Source organism: Nothobranchius furzeri, chromosome 12, assembly GCF_043380555.1.
Source record: "Nothobranchius furzeri strain GRZ-AD chromosome 12, NfurGRZ-RIMD1, whole genome shotgun sequence".
In the NCBI taxonomy this organism is placed as follows: domain Eukaryota; kingdom Metazoa; phylum Chordata; class Actinopteri; order Cyprinodontiformes; family Nothobranchiidae; genus Nothobranchius; species Nothobranchius furzeri.
In genome coordinates, this window is record NC_091752.1 from 67,311,834 (window position 1) to 67,323,080 (window position 11,247).

General features: G+C 45.1%; 2 protein-coding genes across 2 annotated transcripts; one reads left to right on the forward strand and one right to left on the reverse strand.

Annotated features, from left to right (window-relative positions):
• The first annotated feature begins 370 nt into the window (after positions 1 to 370).
• Positions 371 to 3,596, forward strand: LOC107376261 (GTPase IMAP family member 9). The gene is made up of 2 exons (XM_015945271.3): positions 371 to 768; positions 2,373 to 3,596. Exons 1-2 carry the CDS (start codon positions 738 to 740, stop codon positions 3,374 to 3,376), a joined length of 1,035 nt encoding a protein of 344 aa, XP_015800757.3. The 5' UTR covers positions 371 to 737; the 3' UTR covers positions 3,377 to 3,596.
• kdelr3 (KDEL endoplasmic reticulum protein retention receptor 3) lies at positions 3,468 to 10,998 on the reverse strand. Its single transcript, XM_015945273.3, has 5 exons — positions 10,575 to 10,998; positions 9,622 to 9,722; positions 9,095 to 9,253; positions 8,758 to 9,010; positions 3,468 to 3,986 (listed from the first exon to the last, which is right to left on the reverse strand). The coding sequence occupies exons 1-5, from the start codon at positions 10,663 to 10,665 to the stop codon at positions 3,943 to 3,945; spliced, it is 648 nt and encodes a 215-aa protein (XP_015800759.1). The 5' UTR covers positions 10,666 to 10,998; the 3' UTR covers positions 3,468 to 3,942.
• Positions 10,999 to 11,247: the final 249 nt, after the last annotated feature.

The window sequence follows — 11,247 nt, forward strand, 5'->3', positions numbered from 1 at the left end:
GAATTATGACATTTTTTCTCAGAAATATCTCAGAAATCTAACTTTAATCTTAGAATTCTGACATTTTTCTCATATTTCTGAATTTTTTCTCAAAGTTTTGACATTTTTCTCAGGATTCTGACTTTAATCTCAGAATTCTGACATATTTCTCAGTAATCTTACTCAGTTCAAAATTAGAGTTCTCAGAACTCTAATTTTAATATCAGAATCATGATTTATTTTCTCAGAATTATGACTTTAATCTCAGAATTATGACTTTTTTTCTCAGGATCATTAATGTCAGAATTTTTTCTTTTCTTTTTTCTGTTCAGTGGCCCTAATCCTCTTCCGTATGAATCACCTTCCCCAGCCAGCATGTTAAAGGTTAAAATGGGAAAGTGCTCCTCACGTTTCTGACCACTGGGGGGCAGTAAACACCAACAGTAACACGGTTTTCTGCGTCAGTGACGCTGCTGCTGATGACTTGCATCATACATTTTAGTGCTTTAGTAACAGTTTTCTCTGAGTAACCTTTTATAGATGAAAACCTTCCATTATTTTATTTATCTGGCTCAACCTGAACATTGTTTGGAGTACTGCAGCGCCGCTCTGTTCGTCATCCTGCAGCTGTTCGGTTCGGTTCGGAGGTAAATATGATGATAAAGCCCCATCTGAACATCCGAATTACAGTGAGAGTCTACAAGATCTCTCACTGAATCAGCATCACACAGAAAAACTCCGCCATTTTCCTGAGGATCATGTCTGAAAGTAGTGCTGAGTCACATGAAGGTACGTGTTGTGATTTTTCTGACGTTTTTTATTTTTAATTTTTTATTCAATAAAGTATAAACCCATCAGCAAAGTAAAAATTAGGAATAAATTATAGAGATGTTGAAGGGTGTCTAGAAGTGTCCAGAACCAAAAGAAACGTTAAAATTGTGCCAGTTGCTCATTGAGGTAACCATGGTAACCAAACAACTGTGTTTCTCTAACAGCAAACAAAACCAGAGGCAGACAAGAACACAAACACAAAAGTAAGATTCAGGAGAACAGCTGCTGCTCAAATATGTTAAAGAGACTATGTGTATTTTGACCGTTAATCTGGAAATATCCATCAAAACTTTACTGAAAATGAATAAAATAATGTCCAGTTATTGAAAAATATTGCCGGCTTTGCACCATATAATCATAAAATCGGGTTTCTGCAGCAGCTTTCTCTCGTTAAAGAGGTGGTGCTGTTCTTCTTTCCCTGTTTGTGACATCACAAAAGGGGACCTTTTGAAACATCTTGTTTTAGACACATGATCCATCCACCCATCTGGGATCAGGTCACAGGAGCCTAAAGCTTGGTTTATGCTTGACGCATTTACTTTCCGCTTGGTGATGTGGCTCGCGGATGGAACGCGCTTCACAACTTGCAGCGTTTATGGTTCATGCGGCTTGTCTCTGCGGTGAGCCAATATTCTCCCAAACTGTAGGGGGCAGCATGGAGCTCTACGGCATGCATCCAACACTACACCATAGTAGAAGTAAAAATGACTGTTGTTTACAACATGGCATTCCAGCATTTTTTAACAGCGTCCTCGTCTTTTCCGACAGTGCGAGCTATTTCTCTCCAAGAATTATTAACATGTTGATCACGGTGATCTCCGAGAGCTGAATCATACAAATGTCTGTATTTACGAACCTCTGCCATACTAGTTTTTGCCGGTCCGCCATGTTTTTCCGTGTTCAACCGTCCGCGTGGTTAGAAAATTTCCTAGGTGCGCGGTGCGGAAAGTTTGGGCCATGCGGAGGCGCGGTGGTTGTTAAAATGACACAATTTTACAGCACATAGCCGTGCGGACCTCATGGACACGTCAAGCATAAACCAACCTTAAGCAGGGAAGCCCAGACTTCCCACTCTCCAGCTGTTTGGGCCAGCTTCTCCGGGGGAATCCTAAGGCGTTCCCATGCCAGGTGAGAGACATAGTCCCTCCAGCGTGTCCTGAGTCTCCCTTTAAGGTCTCCTCCCGGTTGGAAGTGCCCGGAAAACCTCACCAGGGAGAAGTCCAGGAGGCATCCTGACCAGATGCCTGAGCCACCTCAGCTGGCTTTTCTCGATGTGGAGGAGCAGCGGGTCTGCTCCGAGCCCCTCCCGAATGACCGAGCTTCTCACTCGTATCTCTAAGGGAGAGCCCAGCCACTCTGCGGAGAAAACTCATTCCGGTCGCTACCCAAAGCTCGTGATCATAACGGAGGGTCGGAACGTAGATCGACCGGTAAATCGTTTTGGGCACAATTCTTAAACCAAACACTGATAGAAATCTTTTTTTTTACATTTGGACTGCTTACAGATGTACTAGAGACCCACATGGCAGCACAAAAAGGAGGTTGTTGTTTGTTTTGTACAGGCCTTGATCCATCACAACCCTCATCAAAGGCAGACCCTCTGAGGATAGTTCTACTGGGCCGAACCGGGACAGGCAGAAGCTCCTCGGGGAACACCATCCTGGGTAGAGCAGCCTTCTGGGTGGAGGCGTCTCCGTGTTCCACAACCACAACGTGCAGGAGACAAACCGGGACAGCAGGCGGGCGGAGTGTATCGATTATCGACACCCCAGGGTTGTTCCATACACACCTGTCCCCTCAGGAGGTCATGACAGAGGTGGGTCGGTGTGTGACGTTGTATTCTCCAGGTCCACACGTGTTCTTGGTGACCCTGCAGCCCGGCAGGTTCACTCAGGAGGAGAAAGAGGCTTTGGAGTGGATCAAGGTGCGGTTTGGGCCTGAAGTGTGCAGGTTTACCGTGGTGCTGTTCACCTGGGGAGACCAGCTGCAGGGCAAACATCTGGAGGACTTCCTGGAGGAAAGTCGAGAGCTGTCGGAGTTTGTCAGCAGCTGCCAGGGAGGGTATCACGTCTTTGACAACAGCAAGCAGGGCGAGACAACAGACTGCTCACAAGTCACTCAACTTCTGAAGAAGATTGACACAATGGTGGAGAACAATGGAGGTGGTTTCTATAGCAACCAGACATACAAGGACGCTGAGAGCATCTTGATGGAGGCACAAGGGAGGATTCTGGAGCAAAGACAACACAAAGTAGAGTCTGCTCCCAAGGAAGAGCGGGGAGGTGCCTCAGAGCGGATAGGGAGAGAGGAAGAGGAGGCCAGGAGGAGAGAGGAGAGGCTTTTCTGGTGCGAGCTGGTGACTGCACTGGGGAGAGGTGCTGCAGAGGGCGCGGGAATCATCGGCAAAGACAAGGGGAAACCTGTGAAGAAGGGGAAGGTGGTGGAGAAGGCTGCAGCTCTGGCCATGTCGCCCGTCTCCATCAAGTCCGCCGTTAAGGTGGTGGGAGGAGCGGTGAGAGAAGGAAGCAAGGTGTTCTCCAAACACAAGAAAACGCTGCTGCACTGATGGAAAAGCCATCAGATACGCGAGGCTTTTTTCAGACAGGAGGACGTGGAAACTCACTCCTCTGTTTTTGTGACACAAAAGGACGACTCGATCAGGTTACAACAAGAGTGTTTAATTATGACACCGCAGCAGATGCCTGCTGCTTCTTTGGCTTTTTAAAACATGTTAGCCCTTTTTCCCTCCAGATAAAAAAAAATAAAGAACAGGTTCTGTACAGGAAGTGACATCATTTAATAGTGACTAGGAGGAAGTGTAATGTGGAAACCTTTGACTGTAAACACAAAACGGGCTGGAACCACCATTCTTGCAGTGCAGCATCCCAACATCCTCGCACACGTCGACGACATGATTCTGTCACATTTACAACACACACAACTTACTGTATAAAGCAGTGGAAATCACACACACATTCCCTCCAGTACCAATCAAACAGGGTATCTGGTTCTTTTGGTCCACAGCGTTTGACACAAAACCACTCAGTTCCACGTCCACACGTAGAGACGAAGGCCAGAGTCTGAGCTCCGGCGCTGGAGCGCGGCAGGCACGGACGTGTGACAGAGCGGCGTTTAGACCGGCATCGGCAGGGTCATCTTCCCTCGTCCTCGGAGCACTGCAGAGAGCCAGAGGACAACAAAACGTGAGAGGAACGCTAACTAATGATTAAAAGGATCTAATTTTTACGTTCTCATCTCATTTGTTCAAAATTAAAACCAAGATTAATCAAATCAATCAGAATCTTTGATTAAAGAGCAAGTCACCCCCTACCAGAGGGTTACTCCACTCCTACTTCCTGTCTGAAAAATGCAACAAATGCTGTTGCCTAGCAGACCGAGAGGGCGGAGCCGCAAACAAATACACATACACACACACACACACAGGCTCATGACATTGTGACATCATATGGTACCAGCTAATGTTCTAGGGTACCTCTTAGCCAATAGCGATGGCAGATTTAAATTCAATTGCAGTGCAGAGTTTTTACCTGACAACGGCACAACACTGACAGTTTTAGGCAGAAAATTTAAATTTGAACTAAAATGCACTAAAGTGCAAAACTATTGACTACACGTGTCTGCAGCACGATTAGACACACATTTATATAGTTTATCATAGGGCTGCACAATATATAGAAAAATTACCATCATCGGGATAACAGGACGTGCGATAGGTCCATCGCAAAGCACGTCAAAAACGGCGATAAATGTTTGGTTCAACATTTCCATCCGTGTCATACATCAACTTTTTGTAAACCAGCTGTTTTTTACGCGGAAGTATTATTTGACCAATCAAATGTAGTCCTTCTGATATGTGGCCAATCAGATGGGTCCGTTCACGTAATACGCCCGCCCCCTACGTAGACCCTTAGGATGGAAAGCAACACCCGAACTGAGTTAGCAGCGCCGTTCCCTTGTTCGTCATGCTGGCTCAGAGCAACGAACGCACTTTGTGCTGAGGTTTCTGGAATCAGCGCTGCTTTCAAACGTGAACGTGAGTCCGCTCGGTGTCGTTAATCATTTTTACCGGGCTGACTCCGACACGTGCCGGTGTCGGTGCAGGATCTGCTCGGGGTCCATCGACTGCCGATGACGTCTAAGTAGTTGATTGGCTGAACATGAACCTTACGGAATTACGTAATCACGTTACGTTGGTCCAGGCAAATGTTTCTATTGGAAAGATGGACAACTTTGACAAAGAAATCCATCATTACCTCTTTGAAAATACACTTTTAGCATAGATCCGCATGTATATTAGGGCTGAACGATTACCTGCATGTGCAATTAAATTGCGATGTGACAAAAGGAGATTTTCTAATCTCAAAGGCTGCAATTTGGCAGCGAGTGGTTAGCGCAATGCTAATATACATGGAAAAACCCATAGGAATGCCAATGCTAATATCGCCGATTACATTATTACAAATTATGAATTAGAAACGTGCCAAATGATAACATTTGGAGTCTAATAGAAAGTAAAAATACCATCAATCAAATAAGTACAGACAGGTATTTTAGTAAAGCCAGAAAACTTTTAACTCCAGAGTTTCGGCTAGCAGCTATGAGCGTAACTGAACTACGCATGGACAAGACGTCAAAAACTCTAAACACAAAATACTTCAATAAACGGGACACACTTCTTTCCTGCAAATACAATTTCACAGGTGTTGCTAATACCTATGATCCTTCAAGGGATGTGCTCAAAGAGGAGTTCAACATTATGAATACAATATAGTGTTTTATTTTACAAATACCATTACAAACACAAACTTACGTCTTAAGAAACATTATTTTAATAACGAAACTGCTAAATTCTTTCCAACAGTATAGATGTGTAGTGTATTTTGTCCGAGTGGGTTTGCCGTACTTTGACGTCATCGGCAGTCAAAGGACCCCGAGCCGATCTTGCACCCGAGCAGATCCTGTACCGACACCGGTGAACCAACCCACCTTCATGTCGCTAGTGTTCCACAGGGTGGTGACGTTAGCCCCAGGCTCCGGTTAGCTTCCAGTTAAAAGGCTACAGCAGCACTCTCCTCCCAGTCCCACCCTGCTAAAGAGGGCCTGGAAAAGTTCCCCCACACATCAAAGTGATTTTTCATTCATGAGCTTTTATAACCTTGTTAATCAGGATAGTTGATTTGCTGCTGCACATAAACTGTCAGTCAGAAGCTCTGCTAGCCGGTTATCTTAGAGGAGCTAGTTCAGTTTGTTAGCTTATCAGAATCATAGTTGCAGTTTCATCATCTGAGCTGCTTTTTAAGATCTAGGTAAACTTGTTCAATTTGGGGTTAAAAACAAACGTTTTCACATATTTTCCACGTAGTTTTTTTGCCAGTTCCTCTTCTGAAAGGTAGACAATTGTTTTTCTCTTTCCCTCAGAAAATCTTAATGTTCTCCTAGTTTGGCCCAGCACAGTTCACTTCCCAATAGCAGCAACAGCCTTATATCATAACCACATAAGTGGAGAAAATGTTCAGTAGCAATGAGAGAATTTGCTGTTGCATTTAAGTGATGTTAACTATTATTTAACATTTAAACTTATTTTCTGATATTTTTATTTATTCAAAAACCCTGGTAAGGGATGATTTTCTGTATTTGGAGCATCAGAAAAAGTTTTATGGTGGAGGTGATGTTTTAAAGTCACTGAGAAACTGCATGCATGCAGTTTGTTGTTTTGCTGCTAATACAGTAGCAGGTGCAGCTGCTAATACAGTAGCAGGTGCAGCTGCTAATACAGTAGCAGGTGCAGCTGCTAATACAGTAGCAGGAGCAGCTGCTAATACAGTAGCAGGTGCAGCTGCTAATACAGTAACAGGTGCAGCTGCTAATACAGTAGCAGGTGCAGCTGCTAATACAGTAACAGGTGCAGCTGCTAATACAGTAGCAGGAGCAGCTGCTAATACAGTAGCAGGTGCAGCTGCTAATACAGTAGCAGGTGCAGCTGCTAATACAGTAACAGGTGCAGCTGCTAATACAGTAGCAGGAGCAGCTGCTAATACAGTAGCAGGTGCAGCTGCTAATACAGTAGCAGGTGCAGCTGCTAATACAGTAGCAGGTGCAGCTGCTAATACAGTAGCAGGTGCAGCTGCATGTTTATGCAATAAAAATGTTATGTTGTAATGGAATTCATGCATTAGTTTTTGTTTGCTTTGAACCCAGAGCAGACGTCACACGCCAGACGACATCAACACTGCATACTTTAGTATTTGTTCATTTATCGTGAGTAATATCGATATCGCAATATTAAGAACTGTTATCGAGTATCGCAGGTTTTCCTAATATCGTGCAGCCCTAGCTTATCAGAAAAATGGTTGATTTGGGGGTGACTTGCTCTTTAATTTTCACCGAACAACCCAAAGGACTCTCATTAAAGTCCTGAGTTTTTTCTCAGAGGGCACCACCTAGAGGCAGAAAACCGTATTGCACCTTTAAGCCCCTCTCCCTACTTCTGGGATTACGGTGGAAGAAACGCCTCTAGTTCATGATTTTGCATCTCAAGCTGGCCAAACAGAGTGAAAACACGCGTTAAATAATGATTCTCACGTTACGCCGTTTCTTCATATTAGGGCTGTAGCGAAGCCTCGACGACGTCGACGGCTCGATTCTAAAAATTTGTCGACGTCAGATCCGGAAGTCGACGCACCGCGCCCACTTGTTGCATCCCCAGGAGCTTGTAAATAGAGGAGGAATCTGCCTGTTCTTCCTCTAGTTCGCCCTCTTCTCCGCCTTCACTAACATCTCCGCCAAATACCGAAGACCCGGAACAACGTCCGTCCACTACTAGATTATTATCCTGTTTTGCCCCTTCGTCTCCCGGCAACGGACAACAACTTCCGGGGTCAGATGCGCTGCTTCGTGTCTATCGCAGATGTAGAAAATCACCGGGAGCGCTTCTCCCTTAATAAAGGAGCTTCTTTCAGACATCAGGAGAGCTGTTTTGGTGGTAGCAGTCTCTCCGCCGTGCTGGTCTGTTTGCTGCTGGGTGTTTTTGGTTTATTTAAACTTGGTAACTTGAACTTAATGTTGGTAAAGCTACTGTTAGCATCTTCGCTAACAGCTTCTTGCGTTGGGATAAGCTGTTACGTTTTGGTTTAGAGTTCATCTTTTTTGTGGTGCAGATCTCCCTTTTATTACATTTAGAGTGTTGTGGGTTTTCGGTTTAGTGTAAAATATCACCTGAGTTTGGTTTAACCCGTAAGACCACTCGCCTCACGCACATAAGTGACCAAAACAAAGCAGCATGGAGACACTCCATCTTCTACCACCTCTCAGGCAGCAGCCTGCACTCCCAAGTTCTACACGTCACCAGAACATAACCAACCAACACAATAAACGCAGTGTTATACAAAATGGAAGGCCTGTAGTGTTTATTCTCTTACAGTAAGAATTTATCAATTTTTTTTTGAGGAATTTATTTGAGATTTTCTGGTTTTTGTTAATTGTGCAATAGAAAAATAATCATTAGATTAATTTTCTAAATAGTCATTAGAATAGTCGACTATTCGATAAAATAATCGTCAGAATAATCGTTTTAAAAATAATCGTTTACCCCCAGCCCTACTTCATATACATCCATGTTTTAAAGAGTTCCATAAGAAACATCACCGACTGCACCAGTCTGGTTCGGCGAGTCAGAACATGTGGGAAATGCAAGACAACTTTAGCAACCAAATTACTAAAACAGTGAGGGCAAATGAAGAAATTTAGTGACGAGAAAATGTGCATGATTAGTTTGTAATTGCATCATTTTCTCTGCATGACCTGGCTTAATTTGAAACGTGTTTTTAAGTGTCACAAGAACCAAATCCAACAGAATTTCCTGCTGCCAACAGTCACACAAAACAACTGCTGTTACAAAAACCACAACATTCACCAGCTATAACTCACCCTTTGTGAAATAAAGGTAAAAGAAATCACAGTAGAAGATAGTCTGCACGACTCCAGACACAACAGCGATCTGGTCAAGGAAGCCCTCGGTGTGGTAGCGCCACACCCAGTTGCCGATGTACAGAGCTCGATAGAGGCCGAGGAAGAACAGGTAGTGGGTGGTGATGGACTCCGCCTCGCCCGTCTTGGTGATCATGAAGAGCTGCGGCATTATGGCAACGGCCTCCAGAAAAATGGAGAAGGTCCACAGGATCTGGGTGGAGAAACACGGAGCTCAGACTCACGAGTGCTAAAGTACAGAGGGACTTCTAGTTTTAGGCCTGCAGTCGTTTTCTACCTCCACCGGGGTGAAGGAGTAGTTCTCCAGGAAGGACAACCCGATGACCGGCACCAACAGGAACTCCACTCGAAATGTGTCGTTCTCTGAATCGTAGGTGTTTCTGAAGCGCATGTAGATCAGGTAAACGGTGGCGTAGGACAGAGCCAGAAACACCACCTGTTGATTCAGATCAAACGTATCAGCAGTCTGCCTGCTCCATGTCGTCGTCGGACACGATGACGAGTACATGCATGGGCGCTACGATCGCCTAAAGCAGGGGCGGGAAACGCCGCTCCTCAAGGGCCACCATCCTGCACGTTTTAGTTCTTTTCCTGCTCCAACACAATTGACACAGTGGTTGAATCACCTGCTCAGCAGCTCATTAAGCTCTGCAGAAGCCTGTTAATAAACTGCTGTTTAAAATCGGGTGTGCTGGAGCAGTGAAACCACTAAAACATGCTGCCCCTGACGGCCGGAGTTGCCCACCCCTGGCCTAAAGGCTTCCACCAAGTGTGTGAATGTGTGTGTGAGGCGTCCCCACTCACCTTCATGACTGTGTTGTAACTCGAAATGTAGACTGTGAAAAGGTCAAGATACCTCGTGGTGAAGACAAGAGCAAACAGCACCTGAGACTTCCCAGAAATACCTGTAAGGTAAATAAATGACGTGGAATAAAGCATTTATTACAGGTTTATTTGCATTATTTGCCCACTCTCATCAACTACATGGCTTCTATTTAAAATGACGATGCGGCGTGGCGCGTCCGCCACCGGTGTGCCCAAGGCTTAACTCCACTCCCACTTCCTGTTTGAAAAATGCAACAAATGCTGTTGCCAGGCAGACCGAGAGGGTGAAGCCGCTAACAAACACACACACAGGCTCACAAGGAAATGGTGACATCATAATGTACCAGCTAACGTCACAGTGTACCTCTTGGCCAATAGCGATGGCAGATTGGGGCGACAGTGACACAGGAGTTAAGGGCTCGACCTGTAATCGGAAGGTTGCTGGTTCGAGCCCCGTTCAGTTTGTCGCTGTGTCCTTGGGCAAGACACTTAACCCACCTCGCCTGCTGGTGGTGGTCGGAGGTACCGGTGGCGCCTGTCAGTGCACCCCAGGGCAGCTGTGGCTACATTGTAGCTCATCCCCACCAATGTGTGAATGACTGACTGTGTTGTTGTAAAGTGCCTTGGGGGGTTCCAGGACTCTAGAGGGTGCTACATCAAATACAGGCCATTTACCTTTTTATTTGCTTTTTATTAACAGGACAAAGTGGTTTACAGGAACAGATGCTGATTTAATCCCAGACATTAAATAAAAGAGGACAGTAATAATGTTAGAAGCTGATGGGAAGAGGAGGTGGAGCAGGCATCATGTTGACACTGCCACGTAGCTGCTAGTCATGCACAAGAGCTGAGCATGAACCCCTAAAGCTGCAGAAACATGTCAGTTACCGCTGGAGCATCAGAGTTGTGCAGAAAAGTTACAGTCCGCTCACCTGCACAGGACTTGGACCTCCATATCTTCAGCAACAAGATGATAATAGCCACCAAGTGGGACACGTCACCTGCCAGTCGAAAGATATTCATGCTGTTAAAGTTCCGCTTCAGCCGCGCGAAGTTCAATGAACTCCTTAAAGGCCCGAAACACCTCCAAGAAGAAAAGAGTTTTGAGCTGTCGACTAGCAAACAGACCCGCCAACTACAAGCTAGCACAGAGATGGACGGGAGGAAACCGAGCAGTAGCTTCGCAGCTAGCACCGCACAGCGTCGCTAGCGCGTTAGATCCGAACGTGAGAATGTAATCAAACGAAACGTCTCCAAACCGTCCCTCTCAGGCTTCTATCAGACAGTAATGACCCGAGAAGAAAAGCCTCAGGAGGAGGTGACGTGGCTGTCAAGCTAGCCCGGCGCAAACGTAAGAAATCAAACTGCTTCCGGTTACATTTTCAAAACAAAACACATTTGGGAGTTTATTCCAAATATTGAAAACACTTTTTGTACCTCTGAGTGTGCAAATACTCCATCAAAACTCTCTCTCTCTCTCTCTCTCTCTCTCTCTCTCTCTCTCTCTCTCTCTCTCTCTCTCTCTCTCTCTCTCTCTCTCTCTCTCTATATATATATATATATATATTTATATATATATATATATATATATATATATATATATAT